The 23,919-nt window shown below is 39.0% G+C and overlaps 1 protein-coding gene across 2 annotated transcripts; it reads right to left on the bottom strand.

Annotated features, from left to right (window-relative positions):
• On the bottom strand, window positions 1-23,619 carry LOC136866999 (cytochrome c oxidase assembly factor 5). 2 transcript variants are annotated; one of them, XM_067144097.2, is made up of 4 exons: window positions 23,541-23,619; window positions 23,329-23,454; window positions 17,871-17,972; window positions 1-612 (listed from the first exon to the last, which is right to left on the bottom strand). In XM_067144097.2, the coding sequence occupies exons 2-4, from the start codon at window positions 23,428-23,430 to the stop codon at window positions 571-573; spliced, it is 246 nt and encodes an 81-aa protein (XP_067000198.1). In that variant the 5' UTR covers window positions 23,431-23,454; window positions 23,541-23,619; the 3' UTR covers window positions 1-570. The 2 variants fall into 2 exon arrangements, with proteins under 2 accessions (XP_067000198.1, XP_068083093.1); XM_068226992.1 differs by having other exon boundaries at window positions 23,567-23,613.
• Between the last annotated feature and the right edge of the window lie 300 nt (window positions 23,620-23,919).

Below are 23,919 nucleotides of genomic sequence, written 5' to 3'. Positions count from 1 at the left end.
GAGAGAGAAACAGAAAGATTTTATTTTATTTTTTACACTTTGCTTTACGTCGCACCGACACAGATAGGTTTTGTGGTGATGATGGGATAGCTAACTGTATACAATATCATCCACAAGAAAATCAGCACAAGCACTAGAAGATACATAACACTTCAAGCATCCTTGCTATTTCCTTTTAATAAAGACTACATTTTAGGCAAATGAGTTAGAAAATATGACTTCTTTTGAGACAGGAAGATCATCATTACCACCAACTTTTTTTAAATTATATTTTTAACTTATAATTCTTTAGTGTGTCATTAGCCGTTACCAACATCAAGTCACTGCAAACGCCAGTCCAGAATATGTTCTACAAGAAAGTTAGTTGATCGAGTTTTGGGGGATGATGGGAATACTGTGGAGGGGAGACTTGTTAATACTGATTACAATATAAAACAAAGACCCTGTATATTTTAGTTTTAAGGTCTCACATTGTATTATAGCTTAAGTCGAATATATATCTTATTTACAAACTAGCTTCAATACAAACACAAAGTTTAACATTTATTCAAATTCTTCTTCATGTAGAAGTCAATAGCCTTTCTTCCCTCTGAACCTCTGCCTGTTGTCCAGCTGAAACAAAGAAGATAAATACAACAGTTTGTAATGGAATTTCCTTCACAGTTTACAAATTATTATAGGCTATGTCTGAAGTGGAATTTTTGAATAGCAAATAGAGCAAATGAATTCAGACAGGTAAGTTTGGACTATTAATGTCTATTGGAATGAAATTTCCCTTCATTTTCAGTCAGTTTGAGGTTGTCATAAATGCAACGAAACTTTAGGACAAATTGCCATAGCACCAAAGTTTATCATTCAAAAATCTGTATTGGTTATACCGTATTATACCGTGACTCAGGTCTCGACAGCATGTTTATAGGCTATTGCTTGAAACAGCTTCCTCTGTGGATCGGTGGTTAAGCAACAGGAGAATAATTGACTCCTGTTTTGACATTAAATACCCTACAGCACTCAAGTCATGTTTACAGGCAGAGCTTGTCGCTGATACACAATAGGTCTTTCGTGCAAGAAGTGCCAGACAGAAAAAAAATGCTGTTGTTCATTCTGCGATTTCAACAGTTCACCGTGTTCATCACCTGGGTGGTAGGGACAGTGCCAGAGGATGAGAAATAGAACTAGAAGACTCCAACTTTGAGTTAAAAACAACCCGAAAGCATGACAAATTTGAGACTTTAATTTTGTGAAAACTGTAGGGAGTATTTGCTCATGAACATCGGTCAGGGCCTTTACAGATTACAGAAAATACTCCATACTTTTGAAAGTACGAACTTCACACATCTGGCAGAACTTGGAACAGCTGAGCTGTGCTGCTGTGTGTTATGTCAAGCTGAGCTGAACAATGAACAATACCGCATAAATACCATAGACCACAACTTAGACATACACTCTGCGCAATGTTAATAAGTGTGCATCAGTAAATCTATAAAAGCATCAATCTTTATATGAATAATGCTTTACGCATCAAAACTATGTAAACTATATTGGTATATGTTTTTGCTACTAATAACATACATGTGTTTTAAAAAATGAAAAGCAGAAAATGTTCTACAAGTAACACTATTTTCTTGAAGGATGCATAAATACTCACCAGACGCACTGCATAACTAGATGTTACTCATATTATGTAACAATACTTATTAATGTTGACCCTGCAGTGTAGGGGTAGCGTGCCTGCAGCTTACCCGGAGGACCTGGGGTTCGATTTCCGGCCAGGTCAGGGACTTTTTCCTGGATCTGAGGGCTAGTTCAAGGTCCGCTCAACATAAGTGACTACAACTGAGGAGCTGTCTGACGGGGTATGGTGACGCTGGTCTAGAAAGCTAAAAGTAATGGCCGAGAGGATTCATTATGCCGATTACATGACAACTCGTTATCTGTAATCCTTTGGGCTGAAGAAAGGTCGCTTGGTAGACCATGGCCGTTCGGGGATTTGATCTAGTTTATTAATTACAAATCACAGTCCGACTCATTGGCTGAATGGTCAGCGTTGAGGCCTTCGGTTCAGAGGGTCCTCGGTTCGATTCCTGGCCAGGTTGGGGATTTTAATGGCCTCTGATTAATTCTTCTGGCCCAGGGTCTGGGTGTTTGCGTTTGTCCCAACACCTCCCTCTTCATATTCACACAACACACTACACTATCAACCACTAAAGGAACACGCAACAGTGATGACATTCCCCCATATAGTGTTGGCGTCAGGAAGGGCATTCGGCTGTAAAACAGGGCCAAATCCACATTTGCGACACAGTTCGCACCCGCGACCCCACAGGTTTAGTAAAAGTTGTAAAAAAGAAGAAGAAGATTAATTATAAATCACATATTAGGTACCTTCACAAGTATCACTTCGAGAAATCAAAGTAAACCTTTAGAAGATAAACTTTATGTTAGCTGTAATGATCTAAGATACCATCCAGCTCCATGGCTAAATGGTTAGCGTGCTGGCCTTTGGTCACAGGGTCCCGGGTTCGATTCCCGGCAGGGTCGGGAATTTTACCCATCATTGATTAATTTCCCTGGCATGGGGGCTGGGTGTATGTGTTGTCTTCACCCTCATCACGACGCGCAGGTCACCTACAGGCGTCAAATCAAAAGACCTGCACCTGGCGAGCTGAACCCGTCCTGGGATCTCCCAGCACTAAAAGCCATACGCCATTTCATTTCATCTAAGATACCTACTGTATATGAAACAACAAACTTTCTGATCATTGTAAAGTTACAAGAATTGTTGCCATGTATGTATACTTTGTCATGCTAAAAGAAATTCAGAAATGCATTAATACTTACAGAAGACAATTGCCCTTCAAAACAAGCACATCATATTTTAGGGTTCCTTATTCACCAATGAAACAACTAAAAACTCATCCCCTTGGCAAGGGATTTGACTCTTTCCATATCTCCTTCTCTGTCCTTGTCCTCTACATCATCATCGTTGAACTAATATGGGTTCAATTTTATTCTCCCCTGTGAACCACGTGGTGGGTAGCCTTGTGCGTCCCAATGAAGAAAGTAGCCAAGCCATACATGCAACCATATCAGATGAGTATCTGTTGAAAGGCCAAATTAAAAAATGATTCATCGAAAGGGGGTAGCTGCCTTTCAGAAGTTGCTAGGATGGCAGTCAAGATAATAGACCAGTATGGCCTATTAACATTTGACATGGCTTAAGTATGTCGATACTGCTAAATGATTGATTTCAACGGGAAACCACAGCCACAGCTAACGACTGAGGACATGCAGCTCTCTCTGTATAAATGATGAATTGATGATGGCTTCCTCCAGGGTAAAATATCCCAGAGGTAAAATAGTCCCCCACTCAGATCTCCAAGAAGGGACAACACAAGAGGAAACATGAATACTGACATTCTGCACGTTGCAGCACGGGATGTTACAATCGTTATGATAGGTTAGAGAATCTGAAAAGGGAAATAGATAGGCTAAAGTTAGATTAAGTGAAGTACATCAGCGAGAAGAGCAGGAATTTTGTTCTGGTAACTACAGGATTATTAATACAAAATCAAATAAGGGAAATTCAGGAATTGGTTTAACTATAAATAAGAAAACAGGGCAGGGGGTAATTTACTATGACCAGCATAGTGAACGTATTCTTGTTGTCAAGATCAACGCCAAGCCATTGCCTCCCACAATAGTGTCTACTAATTCAGAGGGTGATAAAAATAAATGAAGAGTTAGAAGATTTAATAAAACATGGAAAAGGAAATGATAATCTAATTGTGATGAGAGATTGGAAAGCAGTGGTAGGCCAAAGAACAGAAGGTAATGCAGTAGGAGAATTCAGACTGGAACAAAGGAATGAACGAGGAAGTCGGCTGGTAGAATTCTGCACTGATCGTAATGTATTTCTTGCTAATATTTGGTTCAGAAACCAAAAATGACGGTTGTATACATGGATACAATCTGGAGACACTGGAAGTTATCAAACAGACTTCATTACGATTAGGAAGAGATTCAGAAACCAGGTGTTGGATTTCAAGATTTTCTCAGGAGTAGGCACGGACTCTGATCACACCGTAGTGGTTATGAAATGCCAACTGAAGAAGAAAAAATTGAGGAGAGGAAGGATGCAAAGGAGGCGAGATTTAGACAAGTTGAAGGAAAAGAGTGTGAAAGATTGTTTCAAGGAATATGTTGCACAAGGACTATATGAAAAGGCTCTAGTAAACACAAGAGGATGAACAGGAAAAGTACAAGAATGCAAAAAACGAGGAAGGCACAAAAGAATACGGTACAAGCAATTAAAGAAAGAATGAAAGAAAGAGAACAGCAATTATGTAGAAGGTTGCATGATTGTAGGAAAAGTGGAATGCTGCATATAGGAAAATAAATTGAACATTTAGAGAAAGGAAAACTAGATGTATGAATATTAAATGCTCAGATGGAAAACTACTTCTAGAGAAAGAAGACAAGGCAGAAAGATGGCATGATCAAATTAATCGTATTAAGGGAAAGAAGTAATGATACGATTCTGGAACAAGAACAGGCTGTTGATGCTGATAAAACATGAGACCCAATTTTCAGATCAGAATTTGATAAAGCCTTGAGACACTTAAAGAGGAACAAGGCATCTGGAATTGATGACATACGTTCAGAAATCCTGATTACCTTAGGAGAGACCGGCATGGGATAGTTATTCTATTTTGAATGCAAGATGTATGATAACGGTGAAGTGCCATCCAGTTATTATTACTTTTATAATTTGCCTTATGCCTAAATCACACCGACACAGATAGGTTTTATGGCGACGACAGTACAGGAAAGCGCTAGGAACGCGAAGGAAGTAGCCATGGCCTTAATAAAGGTACAGCCCCAGCATTTTCCTGATATGAAAATGGGAAACCACGAAAAACCATCTTCACGGCTTCCAAAAAAACCGTCTTCAGGGCTTCCGATATTGGGATTTGAACTCACAATCTCCCAAATGTAAGCTCAGAGCTGCACACCCCTATACACACAGCCAACTCACTCAGTCATACAATAATGTTCATTGCACCAAGCTATTTGACATTCTGAAGGTGATCGGGATCAGATACTGAGACAGGATTATCTACAATCTGTACAAAAATCAGTCTGCAGCGATAAGAATTAAAGGCTATAAAAAGAAGCAGCAATCCAGAAAGGAGGGAAGTAAGGCTACAGTTTGTCCTCCTTTTCAATATTTATACAAAACATGCAGTGAAGGAAATCAAAGAGAAATTTGGAAGGGGAATCACAATTCAAGGAGAGGAAATCTACACTGTTATTTTACTATTTTATCTGAGCCGGAAGGAGATCTGGAGACATTGCTGAATGATATGAATACTTCTTGGGGAAAGAGTACATGATGAAAAATAAATTCAAAACATTTTTTTTCAATTTGCTTTATGTCGCAACAACACAGATAGGTCCTACGACGACGATGGGATAAGAAAGGGCTAGGAGTGGGAAGGAAATGGCCGTGGCTTTAAGGGAGAACCCCAGCATTTGCCTGGTGTGAAAATGAGAAACCACGGAAAACCATCTTCAGGGCTGCCGGCAGTGGGGTTCGAACCCACTGTCTCCTGGATGCAAGGTCAAAGCTGCATGCCCCTAACTGCATAAACTACTCGCCTGGTAAATCCAAAACAAAAGTAATGGAGTGCAGTCAAACCAACTCAGGTGAGGCAGGAAATATTGGATTAGGAAATTTTTTCACGGAAGTCGGTAATTATTGTTACTTGGGTAGTAAAATAACTAACAATAGGAGAAGTAAGGAGGACATAAAATGCAGACTAGCACACGCTAGGAAGGCCTTTTTTAAGAAAACAAATTTGCTCATTTCAAACACTGATACTGTAAGAAATTAGAAAGATGTTTTTGAAGACATTTGTCTGGAGAGTGGCATTGTATGAAAGTGAAACATGGACAATAACAACCTCAGAAACAAAGAGAATAGAAGCTCTTGAAATGTGGTGTTACAGAAGAATGCTCTAGGTGAGATGGGTAAATCGAATCACGAATGAAGAGACACTGAATCAAATTGGTGAGAGGAGACAGATTTGGTAATTTGTTTTACCAGAAGAGACAGAATGACAGGACACATCTTAAGACAGTCAAGACTTGTTCAGTTAGTTTTTGAGGGAAGTGTACATGGTAAGAACAGTAGAAGTTGACCAATAGCATGAACATGACGAACAGGTTACAGCATAGAGTATGTAGGATGTAGTAGTTACAAAGAAGGAACAATAGGGTGGCATGGAATGCTGCATCAAACTAGGCCTCATGACCCAAAAAATCATCAATTTTATATCAAGTATATACTGGAGATTTTAGGAGCTGTATTTCCCAAAACGGCAAAAAGGGAGTACAATTGATGATGCTTCTTGTTTAAAGAGGCCTAACATCTAAGGTCAATGGCCCCTGGAGTACAATTAATTACAATATTAATTGCGTCTTCTTTGGTTAGGCCTAACGCCTTTCGATCAATTCATTTACTTCTTCAGTTATGGTCTAACGATTGAGGTGGGAAGTACCCAAGTCCATCTCAAGCTGAAGCATATGCTTGCAGGAGTCACTCTGGATATGAGCTCTTCGCTCATTACTTTCAGCAATAACAATGGAGAACATCATTCAGAATCCTGCGCATTGCAGCCCAAAAGTGATGACAGCCCCACCACTGAATACCTTCCAGCATGAGTTATAAGTCAGTTCAGTTTCCTCCAAGGTCGGCATAGCTACTCAAGATAAATAGATCAAAAGCCCCCTGTTCCCACAACAGACTGAAAGTTGCAAACTCTTGCATCCATTTGGTGGTGCTAAAGGAATACCTTCCCAATAGTTCGTCTTTCAGACAATCACATCCACATGTCACATCAACACCGCAGACAACGTCCAATTTGCCAAGTTCCATAATGTTAGTTTCTTCTTCTTCTTCTTCTTCTTTTATGACCACATAGGATCACTTTAGTCAGTCCGTCGTTCAGGTCTCTTTGAAGGGATTGTTCGGGCTTTGCGGTCCTCCCAGTACTTCTTCAGACGCTCCGATCTTCGTGCCCTTTCCTCAGTTGAAAATGTGCGTGTTGTTGGTTTGTTTTGTGTAAGGGTAAAGCGGAGGTTTGTATTCTTGAGTTTTGTATTCAATTTTATCTTATTTTTGGTGTCTTCTGTTGTAAGACCTATTTCCTTCAGATCCTCTCTTACTTCTCTGATCCATTTACATCCTGTTGTGGTATTTTTTGAGACGAGATTGTGTTGTACTAGTTGTTTCAGAAGTCTCGAGTCCTGCATCCTCATGATATGTCCAAAGAATCCCAGTCTCCTCTTACGCATAGTATCTGTAATGGGTTCTAGCTCTTTGTACACGACTTTGTTAGGTATTAACCGCCACTGTCCATCTTTCTGATATTTTTTGTTGATACAGGTTCTTCCAATCCTCCTTTCAATTTTCTGAAGTCTGTCAGTCTTTGATTGTTTATTCAGGTAAAAGAGTGTTTCTGCTGCATATGTAGCTTCCGGTTTTATAACTGTGTTGTAGTGTTTTATTTTTGTATTTATTGATAGACATTTCTTTTTGTAGATATCCCATGTTAATTTTTGTGCTTTAGCTAATCTATTTGTTCTTACTTGGATTGAGATTTTTTCATTTAAGTTATGTGTTATTACTTCTCCAAGATATTTAAACTGAGTTACTATTTTGATTTTATTACCATTTATGGTGACTTCTTTTAGCTGTGTTGGTTTTTGGGGCATAATTTCTGTTTTTTCAAATGATATTTTGAGGCCAATTTTATTTGCAATGTTTTGAAGTTCTGATATCTGGGTTTTTGCTTCTTTTATGTCCACTGCTAGTAATGCTAAATCGTCAGCAAAACCCAGGCAATGTTAGTTCCAATCATTAACAGTTGAAATCTGTGTCTCCACAACAATATCTTTTGTTTCTGATTAAATTGCCATGTAAACATTTTGCGTTCAAATGACTATAATGTTGATGAGGCTTACAACAGTGCTATATACCCACCCACTCACATTCACTCCGTAGGCTTCTGAGGGATGTGAAGTTCTTGTGCCGATCTCACAATCCTCTTCCAACCTCTTCGATCTTGAGCCAGCTCTTCCCAGTTACCAATTTGGAGGGTCCGGCATACCTTGTTGATCTCCTTCTTCCAGATGCTTTTCCCATTAAGAGATCCCTTGTAGAGATCTACTGGTGCTCTGTTATCCTGCATCCTCAGTACATGTCCAGCCGAGCACAACCTGTTGGATTCTATCACACCTATTAGAGTGTGTTGTTGAGAGAGGGTGTAAATCCCATAATTAGATCTTTTCTGTCAGCTTTGGGAGATAGGATTGAACTATGGGCCAAATATTTTTCTATAAACTTTATTCTCAAAGACTTGCAACTGCTGCTGCTCTTTCTTGGTTAGAAACAGTGTTATATGATGCAAATAATCTTTAACAATGTTCAAGTGAGCACCTAAATGATATTTTGCAATTTCAGCATCAGTATAAACCACCAACAATGCACAGTCAGCAACACCACGATTTTGAGTCTGGTGAATCCCAAACATGACACTTGCTGTGACATGGCTCAAACACATTTCAAGCTCAGTCAGCCTGATGAGATTTATCTGGACAAACTCAGCTTTATTAGGCTCACTGGGTTCTGAGCCTGTTCACGACTCAGTCACCGTTAGCGCCCTCGCCAGGCTCATGAACAAAAAAGCTTCCTCCAGAAACGGTGCCAAGTTTTATAATACTACTACTAAGTTCAGAGCAGATATTCTTGATCAGATGTCCCGCCTACATACAACTAAATATGGATGTCGCAGATGGCACAGACATGTATTTTTTAATGTCTCAGATAATCTTAAATGCATGCATCATTTACCATGCAGTCACAGGTGAGAAAATATCTCTTCAGGACTTCATTTTCCATGCCATACACACTGGCACTGGCAAGATGCCCACTGTATGTTCCTAATCCACTTTCACATATAAGTTTAGTGAGAAAGACTTGCCAGATCGAAGGCTGCAGAGGCAAGAACAGATCTCACTACAAGTGTGACAGGTATGTGTGTGGACCTTGCTCCAGATTATTCAGTACTTGTGTCAAATGTGACGATGGATGTTGTAGTTGAACTGTTCCAGATTTGAGTTTGCAGCTGGATTGTTCCAGCAGTGTTCAGTACACTAATTGTGCAAAATTTTATGATGATGAAGGCTGGAGAGGAAAGAACAGATAATGAATGTGAGAAAGTTGTTTCTCTTCCACAGTATGCTCTTAATCATATTAAATTACATTGTATAATTGTGTATTTTTGCTCTATAAGATAGAAAATTATTAACATTGCACAATATATTCATGATTTGTCAGACCATAATTGACACTTATGTTTCATAACTGTCAAAATGACGGATGACAGATCCTCTCAGTATGCTTCTAACTCAAGTTCTCCTAAAGTTGAACAAATTATTTACCACTTTCTGCAATTCCACTTCAGTAACAGACTGTATTACATGTGTTATTTCTGCCATCAGTGGTTCTACAGTACAGAGATCATTTTGGTAAACTTTGCCCTTTAGGGTTCTCCAAAGATAATAACCCCAGTAAGTTAGGTCGGCTGATCCAGGGGGCCATAAAACCGAACTAATCATCCGGTCATCAAAAACTATACTACGCAACATCAAAAACTGGACATAAGTGTCTATAGAATTAAGAGTGGTACGGGCAGTGGCACCGTCCCGTTGAAAATATCCATAATCCTTTTCTTCCTGCATCAGTTCATTAATAAATGGTAGCAAAACTGTTCTCACACACACCTGAATTCACGCGATCATTGAAAAATATAGGCCCAATTATCCACCCCGCACTTACCACACACCATTCTCCTATTTTATTAATGGGATGCAATGGCACTTGCTGTACACGGGTTCTCAGTACTCCACAATCACACATTTTGAGAATTTATATGACCATAAAGATGGAACTATGCCTCATCAGATATAAACATTAGCTGTGAATCCAAATTTCCACTGTAAAATCTTCCATGAAACCAACCGCAGCAAAATCTGTCAGATGAAGTTCTTGCACAGATCTTTCTTTTTTCTTTTTTTTCTTTTTTCGAAATCTTCCTCCACTTGGATGCTGCCTAAGACAAAGAATATGCAAAATCAATTTCACATTCAAAAATAAAACAATGAAAGTAAATTTTGTGTTAGTCTGGCAAATATGAACAGTGTCCGAGTTTCAAAAGAGAACCCATGGAATGCTTTCATCCGCTAGTCAATGATCTCCTCATCTTCTTTGGGACTGTCCCTCTCACACCGATCATGAGACCACTCACTTCTACGCCGTCCAGCTCGTATTTATTCTTATAACACAGCACTGTAGGGAGGTAGATAGACATGGTCGAAATTTCAGTAGTCTGGCCGCTTTGTGAGCTGACCATATGGATGTGTTTTGTCTTTTACAGTTCCTCTGTACATCACAAACTGAACCTGTTGTAAACCACTTTTTCATCAACTTCAAAACACAAGATTTTCAGAAATGCTAGTCAGGATAATTATGAGCAAATCTCCAAAAAAATCTTCAATAGTAATAGTTTTTTAAGTAACATTCCACCAAGTAAATTTGATGTTCTAACAAATAAATAATTATGAGCAAATCTCCAAATAAATCTTCAATAGTAATAGTTTTTTTAAGTAACATTCCACCAAGTAAATTTGATGTTCTAACAAATAATTAATTTTCCAGTTGATTACTTAACCCTTTTGCTCTCAGGCTATTTTCACCAGTCAAGCCCAAAACACTCAGACCATTTTTCATGATTATGCATGTTAAAATGTAAAAAGTTGCCATATAAAGAAATCCTCAGATACAAAATTTTAAAAAATTTTAATAGTACACCATTCAATATAGTTTTAGGAAAAAAAATCCCAAAATTGTTCATGGCATATTTTACTGAAAAAAAATTTAAAAAAAGGAAACTATTTAACAAAAAATTAAAATTGGTTTTCAAATACGATATTGTGATATTGTTGATCAGTCATTCTGAAAATAAGAGCATTGAATTCTGTATAATACGATATAATTTTGTTTTCTGTATTCTTATTTAGTCATGAGTTATAGCACCTGACGTAAAGAACTGTACACGTACCTTCCGGAGTTCGCATTTGTTTTGGAAAATATTCTCCTACCATCACTATCTGTAAAATCCGAATCACTCTTCTTATTCTTTTTCTACTGCTTTTCCGCACCTGTGGGTTCGCGGGTGCGAACTGTGTTACACGTGGGGATTTGGCCCTATTTTATGGCCGGATGCCCTTCCTGCCTTTTTTTTTTTGCTAGGGGCTTTACGTCGCACCAACACAGATAGGTCTTATGGCGACGATGGGATAGGAAAGGCCTAGGAGTTGGAAGGAAGCGGCCGTGGCCTTAATTAAGGTACAGCCCCAGCATTTGCCTGGTGTGAAAATGGGAAACCACGGAAAACCATCTTCAGGGCTGCCGATAGTGGGATTCGAACCTACTATCTCCCGGATGCAAGCTCACAGCCGCGCGCCTCTACGCGCACGGCCAACTCGCCCGGTTGCCCTTCCTGATGCCAACCCAAGGTATGAAGGGATGTAATCACTATCGCGTTTTTCTGTGATGGCTGGTAGTGTAGTGTGTTGGGACAAACACAAACAATCAGTCCCCAGGTCAGAAGAATTAATCAAAGGTGATTAAAATCCCCAACCCGGCCGGGAATTAAACCCGGGACCCTCTGAACCAAAGGCCTCAACGCTAACCATTCAGCCAATGAGTTGGACTAAAATCCGAATCACTATCGGCTATAAAATCACTGTCATCATCTAAAGCATCTAAATAATCTAAGACTTTGGAATTATTTAGCCTAGAACTTGGCCCAGCCATTTAAAAAATTTAGGCCTATTCGTGGCACGAAAATCTAATAACACAGAATGTTAAACTAAACTTCACTTGAGAACACCAATAAAGGTTGACTATAAACAAAATATAACAATAAACTACTATTAAAATGGAAACAATACGACAAAGGAAAAAACATATTTTGAAGCTTAAAGAAGATTACACTCGCAAGCAGCACACTTCAGCTCGCCATGCAGTAAACATATGCGGTTTGATAACTTCATTTGTTTCAAACACATGAGCTTAGTGTCTCTATCTCTCAAGAAAAGTGTAAACTAAATCCAAAAGGTACCCTTGCTCTGTTTTCCTAACATCTGGGAGTCCTTTAAGGTATTAATACAGCCATCCGAACGCAGAGTTGATAGATCGGCACGCTGAGTGTTTTAAGCAATACCACTCGAGCCGACAGATCGGCTCGCTGAGCGTATAAGAGTTAATACACAAACAACAGTTGTACACACGTTCCGGTAAAAAATTCTCAGAAGCAACTAACTGCTGGGCTGTTTTGTACAGTCGGGGGAGCAGAAGTCAGCCAGCAGCTGAATGATGCAGAAGTTTCCTTGTAAAGTGAGAATACTGTATAATGACATAATAAATAAATGCAAGGAATATCAACACATACAGTATTTCAGAATCCATTCTTCATCAAATCATGTATTCTATTGCTATTAATGAAATTGTTAATGGCACTATAGTTTTAAAGAGGCTTGCTGGACAAGACAGTAAAGTCAGGCTACGTTCACCCAGAAGGACATGGGTTCAATTCCCCATCAGGAAGTAGAACAAGTTTAAAAACGAGATTACCACTTTTGGAGCGGCACAAGACCCTGAGGTTCACTCAACCTGCACTAAAAATGAGTACCAGGTTAATTCTTGGGAACATATGTGGCCAAAAATAGAGCTAACCACTTTATCCCACTAAGTGCTGAGGTGAAGGATAGTGGAAGCCTTTACCTTCCATTCCTCCAAGGGCCTTCATGGCTCTGCTTTTTACTGTAGTTTATATCTATCAACTTCATTCCATAAATACTAATAACATGTGTAGCAATAATGGCGTGTGGCCTCCAGAGAGGCCTGGTGCAGGTCTTTCGATTTGACACCATATAGAGGACCTGCGCGTCTGTGAGGATGGGGCCCTATCGAAGATTAAATCAAGCTGAAAACATCATAAACACCTAGCCCTTGAGCCATAGGAATTAACTACTGACAGTTAAAATCCCTGACCTGACCGGGAATTGAACCCGGGACCGTTTGAGCCAAAGGCCAGCATGCTAACCATTTAGCCAAGGAGCCGGACATATCTGTAGTAAAATAGAAATAACTGCAAGGCCTCAGTTGTGTGCAGCCATTTTGATCTGACACCGGTGTGTTACATTCAACGTTCCATTTCAGTCTACCAGATGGCATACAAAGAATCTCTGTTGGGTGATCAATGATCAATCAATTAAGTTTTAATTCATTCTGTCAGTTTAACACCAAAATGTGTCACCCGGGTCCAAACCTACATCTTGGAATATGAGAGCTGACGCTCTACCACTGATCCAAACAGGAGCTGTAGCAATATTGATAATAGGTTCTAACTAACCAGTACAGCAAGAAAGAATTTTCAATAATCACATTCCACATGAATTACTGAAATACAATATTGGTTGTATGTTCAACACATGTAGCCTGTTATGGTACAAACTTGAATTTGATGAGTTACACAATTTTCTAAGCAGAGAGGGATAACAAGGATAATAAACAAATTAACAGCAGCATCTGAGCGAGAGTTATTAAAACTGATAAAATGTTGGAAATTAGAATATTTCCGTAAAATTACACGAGGAAACAAATACCACCTTTAGCTTATATTATACAGGAAAATCAAGATCACTGTGAAGTTGGGCGCAGAAGGAAGTCGTGGAACCTTTCCTTTAGGTCATCTTGCGCCTAGATACATTGTGGGGCTGATGACCTAGATGTTAGGCCTCTTTAAACAACAAGCATCATCATGAAGATACATCGTTTGGGAAAGATATAACATGAATACACACTTAACTTAATCTAAGATGTCACATATAGTATGTCTAAAACTATTTACATTCATTAACTTTAAAGTCCATGTAATTTGAAGTATTTGCACATATGTCTTAAAATTCTGTTGAGTTGATATTCTATCTGTATAAAACATTATGTTTTGATCCTAAACATTTTTTTTCAGAATATGAACACTAAACATACCTATTGACCAAGTTACTTCAACACTTTAAAAAATATTGCTCTTGGTATTATTATAAAATATAGGTACATTTGATCTTAAAACACATTTTGTGTACGTACACAGTTAAATGGGGTAGGTAAATACTGGTACACTAGAATGTTCTTCGATATACATTTTGAATTAATTTAGAGTAAATGTTGGAGTGGGATCACATCCCATTTAAACGGAATACGTGAAGGATCATTTCAACCGGATCAATAGGCCCACATATTCGAACTGAGAATGTCCCCTCAGACGTTCACAAAAGCAGTTACAAGATCATTCATCATAAACGGAGAATAAAAGGTGTTCTTCAAAACAAAAATGTTTTCAAACAGCCCAATAATATTAGAATACATTGAAAAGAGACTTACATATCGGTAGAACATTCTAATGAATTTCGAACAATCCAATTTAACTTTACAACTGTAACATTCATCAAGATTTTTCAATTGGATCAACAATCCACGTACTTAAACCGAGAATGTCTCCATACAATTATAGTAGTAAGTCCCTTATCACAAATAAAGTGTTCATCATAACAATCAATTTCAAATATTTTAATATTACAATAAGACAAAAAGACTAGTCAAAAAATGTATATCGAAGAACATTCTAGTATACCGTGTGATTCAGCCCTCACTTCCAATGTAGTTGTATGCAACCCACAATAATAATTCCATCCTGAAAACATCTGCCCTGCCAGTATACTTAGACAATACAACTGGATATCTTGGTATTTACCGCCTCACCATGATAGGATGCTGTAATATTATACTCGTATTAAACACTGGAAGGCATGCATGTGCCTTCTAGATTGTATGGACCTGACACACCAGCAAAACTCTAAATTGATACTGTGACCGCAGTAAACCTAATACATGCTATATACTGCACAGTGTGCCATACGGAATCATAGTGTAGTTGGTGAAGGCGCGGCGGAGAGGGCTTACGTGAGAGGTGGAAGGTTCAAGTCCAGGGCGAAGATTCCATAATTTTGAAATGTTTGTTTAATACGTACTGCACGTAAGTTCAATACCCGCTTTCATGCAAATTGTGTGTGAATGAATGTGTTTGTAGCCCTAAGAAGAACTGATTAGTTAGCAGACCAGACATATTTGGACCGGAAATAATAGGACCACAACTGCCCTGACAATGTTTTATCACAGCAAATGCTCGATGTGATGACCGTTTGGGTTTATGCACATTCAGGCCCGGTGTCCAATAGACCATCTTGCGCACTGAAGCATTTCAGGTGTAATTGCTTGGCAGGCGTCCGTGATGAGTTGCCGGAGCTGGTCGGGATTTTCCGGTGCTTGAGTGTAAACGACATTCTTCAAATGCCCCCATGAAAAGAAGTCTAACGGTGTTAAATCTGTTGATATGGTGGGCCAAGAAACAGGGCCTCCTCATCCTATCCATTTCCCTGGCAGTTCCTCATTCAGATAGTTATGAACGGATAAAGTCGAATGTGGCGGAGCTCCATCCTGTTACAACCACATCGTCAAACGATCGTGCAAGGGTACATCCTCCAGCAGCAGTGGGAGTTGCTGACACAGAAAGTGCAGGTAGCACGAGTCCGTCCAATGGCCCTCAAAGAAATAAGGTCCAATCAGGAGATCCGAAAGGTTCCACATCACACATTCACTCCCCATCGTACTTGATGGGCCGCCTGTTGCATCAGTGAGGACTGTCCGGACTCCAATAGTGTATGTTGTGGCGATTGACATTCCCATTACTGTGGAAGCGCGATTCGTCCGAGAACAAGATGTGCAATACAAATGCTGCATCACTGTCCAGCCTGTCAAACAGCCACCAACAGAACTCCATTCGAGCTTCAAAATCCCACCTATGGAGCTCTTGGCATAGCGCAAGGTGGTACGGGTGAAATTTATGTTCATGCAGTATTTGCCAGACGGATGGCTTGCTGGTGTTCACCTGTTGTGCAATCGCCTTTGTACTGATGTGTGGATTATTATGAGCTGCCTCCAGAACGGCCTCCTTTATTTCACCAGACGCAATGGGCTGCTTGGAAATCACGCCTGTTGTCCTTGGGCGTCTTTCAACATGGAGGAATGTTGCAGCAGCTGGGTGTTGCTTGTCGGGATATCATTCCTGGTATAGACGTAGTGCCTCGCAGGTGTTTTGTCTTGGTTCTCCATAAATGAGGAGCATATCCTCTGTGGAAAACATGCCGAAGGACAGCAGAGATAACATTCAGGCCCTAACCATCAGAGTATGTGCATGGCACAAGATGAATAACAGTATCATTCTACTGTTTGGATTTGACAAACGTGAGCCTGTGTTTATGCATTCAAACATAATACCAAAGCAAAAATTTTTGAATGACGCAGGATTCGAACCGCCAATGGCAGATTCCGTCAAATGCCAGGCTAATGCCTAACTATATCTGCTACACTACTCTGCTGGAAACATGCTGGTAGTATGATGAGAGTAGAGAACATACGCCATCCAGTTCGGTGTTCAGGACATTAATTACTGCACTGTTACGTCGTTTTATGCATTGATTCCCCTCTTCGTTACACCTGGTCACAAGGGACGACTTATTAACTTAGTTACATGGTCAAAGGACGTCGCTACATGACGTAATGTTTTGCAAGCGGACAATATAACCTGTCGGTAGGGTTCAAAATCGTGTGCAAAATGTGCTCACTGGACATTAGTACCATACAGTACGCCTGTAGGGGAATAGTCACCTTATAACCATGTCGCACATTAGTTGGGTTGCATAAATCTACATTGGAAGGGGCAGCTGAATCACACAGTATATACCTACCCATTTAACTGTGTATGTACACAAAATGTGTTTAAGGTCAAATGTACCTACATTTTACAAATATTGCAAGCAACAACACACCAATATGTTCAAAATAATACCAAGAGAAATATTTTAAAGAGTTGAACTAACTTTGTCAATTGGTATGTTTGGTGTTCATACTCTGAAAAAAAAAAAAAAAAAAAAAAAAAAAAAAAAAAAAAAAGAAGAAGAAGAAGAATAATGTTATAATGTTATTTGCTTTACGTCCCACTAACTACTTTTAAGGTCTTCGGAGATGCCGAGGTGCTGGAATTTAGTCCCGCAGGAGTTCTTTTACATGCCAGTAAATCTACCGACACGAGGCTGTTGTATTCGAGCACCCTCAAATACCACCGGACTGAGCCAGGATCGAACCTGCCAAGTTGGGGTCAGAAGGCCAGTGTCTCAACCGTCTGAGCCACTCAGCCTGGCAAAGAAAAAAAAAAGAGATCAAAACATAGTGTTTTATACAGATACAATACGAAATCAACAGAATTTTAGCAGTATGTGCAAATACATCAAATTATGGACTTTAAAGTTAATGAATGTAAATAGTTTTACACATACGATATGTGACATGTAGATTAAGTTAAGTGTGTATGCATGTTAAATCTTCCCCAAATGATGTCTCTAGGCTGAAGATGACCTAAAGGAAAGGTAGTAGTATAACATATGGTACTGAATGGGTGGACCTGCCCATCCTGTTGAAAGTAGTCAACCATCAATCTGGACCAATCAAATGAAATTAATTTCATATAATAGAGGATACTGGGTATGGCATACACATTTAAAAAAAAATTATGGATTATCTTATGCGACCACAAGTATAATAGTTAAGTTCATGAAATTACCAAAGAACGTTTGCATTCAAAAAATGTCATGCGAAGGGCCATACACTCATCTGGTACAGAACCATCTGTTACACGTAAGCATTCTCGAGGAGTCTTCTTATGCTGCAAGCAGAGAGAAAAACCTAAGTTAGTTACAATAAAATGGATGTACAATACAATGGCACATTGTTAAAAATTTCCACAGAATATAAAAACATGCATGCCATTCTATTTCACATGTTATGAACAACAGAGCATAGGCGCATCATATAAATAAATAAAATGTGGCCCATGAGGTGAGTAGATATTCAATACACATTCCCATAGCACCATGATAGGATTCTTTCGTTTTCTTAATTTTTAGGTCTATTTATGTAAAAATTATGTGCCACAGTTATTAAGAATACTTTCTAGTCAGCGTTTCAATTCCATATTGACTATATACGAGACAATGGCAATATTATGTCAAGTTTATTACTTACTAGCTGATGTACCCGTGCTTCGCTACGGAATTCTCAGAAAGACTGTCTCTGTGGTTTTCCCAACTGAAGTCAACATAGATCAATACAATGATGTCAGTAGGAATGTAGCGATTAAAAGCAATGTTATCATACAAAATACTCGATAAAATTAAAAACTGCACATTTTCTAACTTTTAACAAATAGTACTACGCTGTTGCAAGTGATAAAAATCATTATGGATCTGTAATGAAGATACTATATGTAGGATGCTAATTAGTTTGTAATATCACCTATTCAATACATTAAAATTTTAAACAATTAGGAATTTATCTTTATTTCCAGATGAGACATGTTTCGCCTTTTACTGAAGGCATTAGCATCCTACATACAGTACTATGCTGCCGATCAAACAGTCCAAAGTTCCAGTGCCGGATGGTCCAGGCCACAGACAGCCGCGAACACTCCTCCACCATCATTCCGTTAAATGTGCACACTGCTCATTCTAATCAGTGCCTCAGAGTAAAGATTGAATAGCTGGAATGCAATGATGAACCAGTGTGTTACGTACCAGTAGTATCAGAAAATTTATGAACCAGAAGAAAGGGATGGCATGTTAAAGAAGAGAGAGATCTAACTCCCCAGGTACTTCCCATCAATATTCAGACAGGCTGTTATACTCAGTACGCAGCAGTAATCCCATCTATAGGAGATGAGTGGCAGCTGAAGACACAAAGCACATCACAACAAACAATGGTCAACGTAATACTATCGCTGATCAATTTAATGAGCTATCTATATTGTAGGCTTTCGCAATTAGTTTTCTTCCAACTCTGTGATATTAGGGCATCTTATAAAATTATTTATAGCGTTGATTGTAGTTCTTTATTCCCCAACTTTACATAGGCTATCGATTTTCATTAAAATCTGTGTACCCATTTTCTTGTGACTCTGTGCTGATATGGACTTGGCAAGAAAATCCAAATTTATGAATATCTCTGTTATCATAGCCGGTAGGCTACGTTAAAAATTTATGACATAAATTACAAAAAATTTAATACTATAGACCTATACCTTTAGTTATTTAGTCTTTATCGACTGGACCACTAATAACATAAATATTTGAGAATTAAATTTTAGGCCTTCCCCTAAACTACCATTTCACTCAGCGTGAATAAAATTACTTATGACCTAGATTGTAGCGACTTATTCCCCAACTTTACATTCCGATTTTCATTAAATTCTCTTCAGCTGTTTTCTCGCGATGCGCATACATACATACATACATACATACATACATACATACAGAAATTACAGAAAATTAAAAAGTGCATTTCTTGTTACTGTGGACATAAACTATACAGAAATACAATTTTTTAAAAATTCTGATCAATGTACAGTCAAAACTCTTATTTTATATATGTAGATGAAACAAAGACTTCAGTGGATGGAGCATTTTTTTTTTTTTTCCCACAAGATTTTACTGTCGTATTTTACTGCATTAACTTTTAATACATATTTGATGTTAAATTATCTCAAACAGACTTTATAGATTAATAATATACAGCTATTTGTATGTCCTCTCCAATGCTGACAATGGCTCAAAGAGCCAAAACATATACATTTTAAAAATATATTATGTTAATTAACTAATCTATAAAATTTCATTATATAGTACTGAATAGGTTGAAATTTTATATTTTAATTTATATATTACAGTTGATACGGGCCTTGAAATATAAATTTCATTCCTTGCACTGTTGGTACAAGGTTTGCAATTTCATTTCATGACTCTTTCCTTTCTTTAGTTTTTTTTCCCCTTCAATTTTCTTTCCATCGCACCGACATAGATAGGTCTTATGGCCATGATGGGATAGGAAAAGATTTGGATCATTCATGGCCTTAATTAAGGTGCAGTCCCAGCATTTGCCTGGTGTGAAAATGGGAAACCATGGAAAACCATCTTCAGGGCTGTCAACAGTGGGGTTCACACCCACTACGTCCCAAATGCAAGCTGGCGGGTACATTTTATCTACAATTAGTGTCTCACTGTTTAAGCAGGCACGTCGCAGACAAGAAATTGAAACCCATGAAAAGCGGAAACTACGTCAGATCCAACCCCATCCTCCACCCACCATTAGATGTGACCTGTGTTTCATGCAAAGACTGGCTTTATCAGTCATCAGCGACATCTCCACAGAGCCAACAGACTTTAAGAAGAATTGTAGGAGAAAAAGTATTCTCGGAAATGAGTAGCGGCTGATGACAACAACAATTAGTATCAAAAGGGAGTGATAATCCCAGTGTTTTTCCTCTTAGAACAACAATCAACACCACAAAGATACATGTTCGCACTCTGATAATAATAGAAGCAGGGAAGCGCAATCCACAGACCAACTGCAGACTACTGAACTTTCAGGAATGCATTTCCCACTAAATAATCGTAAACAGAGAAACAGGAACACAAAAAGTGACACACAGTAGAAATTTAGTATGGGACCTGCAAGCCAGTTGCTGCTGTAAATGTTCCACTGAAATGCGCTGCAAGTGGCTTGGTTACTTCCTAGCAACTTTTGCCCCATGTGGAGTTGCCGTTCCTTAATCAGGCATCTGACCAGGTGGCAGGAAGCGGAATGCTTCCTAAATATGGGTAGTACTAGGGAAATGAAATACCCGAGACAGGCTAAAACCAGCAACTCAGCATCTGGTCTCCATGTTGTTGTTTTCTTTAAAAATGCTGTTTGTTCGGGGTGTCGACCTATAGAGATCTTTTGGCCCTACTTGCACCATGTGATATGACCTGCTGTAATTGGAATGGAGGAAGTGTAGAGTGTTGAATGTGAGGAAAGGAATCTTAAGGACGACACAAATACCCAGTCCCCAGGCCAGGGATATTAATCATTTACAGTTTTAAAAACCCGACCCAGCCGGGAATCAAACCCAGGGCTGCCGGGTGACAGGCAGACGCGTTGCCCGTTGCCCCCTACACCGCGAGGCCGGACTGGTCTCCATGTTAGGAACACTGCATTTATGGCATAAGATTTGCTGTGAAGGCGAAATTGGTTAATGATGATCAACTTCCTCCCACTGCAACCAGCAAGAGATTTATAGTGCTCCATATTCCACTCACAGGGGATAGCTTTATGACTCTCATCTCTGCCTATGCTCAAACCTTAGATCCTGAAGATGATGTGAGGAACCAATTCTATAACCAGCTGACTGAAACTATCACCTAGGCACCAAACATAGACAAGCTTTTACCGCTTGGAGATTTCAATGGTAGACTTCACAATCGAGTTATTTGCATGTCGCAAAGCATTATTGCATAAAGATGGGGTCTTCCATGTTCGTCCCCACTTAACTTGCCGACAACCAGATTTTCATTTTAAAATTTATTTACTTTTCTAACTCTATTTTAATTTCAGGTATCTTGAAGCCAAATTTAAATAATGATAAGAGTTCTCCTGCTTCTGAGTGATGTAGCTCCACATATGGTGAAGGCTGGGAAAACAATTAAGCTTTGACAGTGCATTAAAATCTTGTATTGGGTGGTGAAAAACACATATCCTAGCAGAGAATTATAGGCCAGTCAGCTTGATATGTGTTGCATGTAAGCTCTGGGAAAACGTTTTTTCTGTAGGATTCCAACAAGATTTAGCAAATATTTTAGATTCAGGTCAAATGGACTGTATCCCAGTTGACCTACCCACGGTTTTTGACAGGGTACCTAGAGCAGGGGAGACTACTGATGAAAAGGAGGGCTATTGGACTAGACAAAAAAGAGTGATTGAATGGGGGGCTGTTTTTGAATGCTGCAATGTTTCTGTGCAGCAATGTCACTCCATCGCTCGAAGAACAGTGTATCTGTGGGAGTTGCCTCTGGTGGTTGTTCTACATGACTTCAAGACATCACTATCGCCGCAACACAAGGTTCAATAACCATAATCCGCAATCATCTAAATAGCAACTGACGAATTGTACAATATGCTATGTTCCAAATTTATTTCTAGCAAAGTCACCAAAGACTTTGAAGACATAATTATTTTGTAGTGGCAGCCTTCTCATGGGGGAAGTTGTATTAACAAATTATAAGAGGGAGATTCTGCATGGCCACATCATTGGACCTTCACATTTCCGTATTTAAGGGGCAGTCAAATGAAAACCAAAAACCCGCCACAACACACATTCCACGCAAAAGGTAGCAAACTGTTGTTACGTATCGATACTGCCAGCGCTGTGGTAGGAGAACAGCATAGTGACAACTCACAGGTGGATACAGTTGTTGGGTTATGTCTTTGCTGGAGTGCGGACTGGTTTAGTGTGTTCGTCCAAATGTAGAAGTGGAGGCAAGTAAAGAAGAGTAAAGAAGTGTGGTTCGTTTTATTGAGGGTGCTGGAGTACGCAAAACTCATCGTCGCATGTCCACTGTGTATGGCGAACTCACATGTGCACGAGTGGCATAAGAGATTTCAAGAAGGGCACACGTCACTATAAGACAATGCGCGGCCAGGACAGGCCCATCACGCCGTTACTCCTGATGTGATAGGGCGGATTGATGGCCTTTTCCGTACAAACTGACTAATCGTGAAGGAAGAAATTTGTGTTCAGGTCAGCATTAGACATGGCTACAAGAAACTATTCTAATTTTGGTTCCGTATTGAAGTTGACGTATATTTCAAATATTATTATAATATTTATAGATCCACCTGTTATGTATTATGTATTTTATTTAAAAAATAATAATTAGGTACCGGGAGAGTTGGCCAATCGGTTAGAGGCGTGCAACTGAGGGCTTGCATCCGGGAGATAGTGGGTTCACACTCCACTGTCGGCATCCCTGAAGATGATTTTCCGTGGTTTCCCATTTTCACACCAGGCAAATGCTGAGGCTGTACCTTAGTTAAGGCCACGGACGCTTCCGCATCGTCGCCATAAGACTTATCTGTGTTGGTGCGACGTATAGCCTATATATATAATTCCTTATAACTTATAAAAAGTAGATGGCTATATAATTACTAACCAACTTAACACAATCACTTTGTAGAAGACACATTTTTAAATCAGCCCGTACACCAGCACATGCTGACTTATCAGTCAATTCTTCATCTCCGTATTGCATCATTTTGTCACTGGTTAGTTACGACAACTGAAACGATATCATCATTTAAATAAATTAATAATAATTCCTTGTGGGATTAAAGCACGATAAAAAAAAGTTTAGCGAATAGTTACACTTTATCTTCGAGGAAACAGTATACCATCAGACAGGCGATTCTTAATGTTTACAAATACATCCCAATGTGATCCTGACAAATGACTACTAAGAATACACTGTCACCAATTCTTCAACGGATTAATTTTGGTAGATATAGAAGTCTTTTAGATACGTTCATGGCCGAATTATTGTGGCTCTTGAGTATTTTAAATTAAATTTTGAGATCTTTAACTTCATTAAAGAAATGATATTATTTCTATTATATTTATAGCAAGTCAAAAATATTCTATGAGGAGAAAACATTTCTAAATATGCAGTGGCAACATTGCGAGAATAACAAATGAACAACGAAATTAAATAGCATCCATAGAACAGTACTGCAGGTGGTATGCGATT

Source organism: Anabrus simplex, chromosome 3 (assembly GCF_040414725.1).
Source record: "Anabrus simplex isolate iqAnaSimp1 chromosome 3, ASM4041472v1, whole genome shotgun sequence".
NCBI lineage: Eukaryota > Metazoa > Arthropoda > Insecta > Orthoptera > Tettigoniidae > Anabrus > Anabrus simplex.
Note: the sequence above shows the minus strand (reverse complement) of the source record. Positions and strands in the feature narration are given on the sequence as shown.

What these genes read in the sequence shown, in the direction of transcription:
- LOC136866999 (XM_067144097.2), bottom strand. Translation starts at nt 23,430, where the DNA reads ATGATGCAATACGGAGATGAAGAATTGACTGATAAGTCAGCATGTGCT. An exon ending in AAAGTGATTGTGTTAAGTTG is followed by an intron (nt 17,973 to 23,328) that starts GTTAGTAATTAT and finishes CTCTGCTTGCAG; the next exon opens with CATAAGAAGACTCCTCGAGA. An exon ending in TTGAATGCAAACGTTCTTTG is followed by an intron (nt 613 to 17,870) that starts GTAATTTCATGA and finishes TCTTTGTTTCAG; the next exon opens with CTGGACAACAGGCAGAGGTT.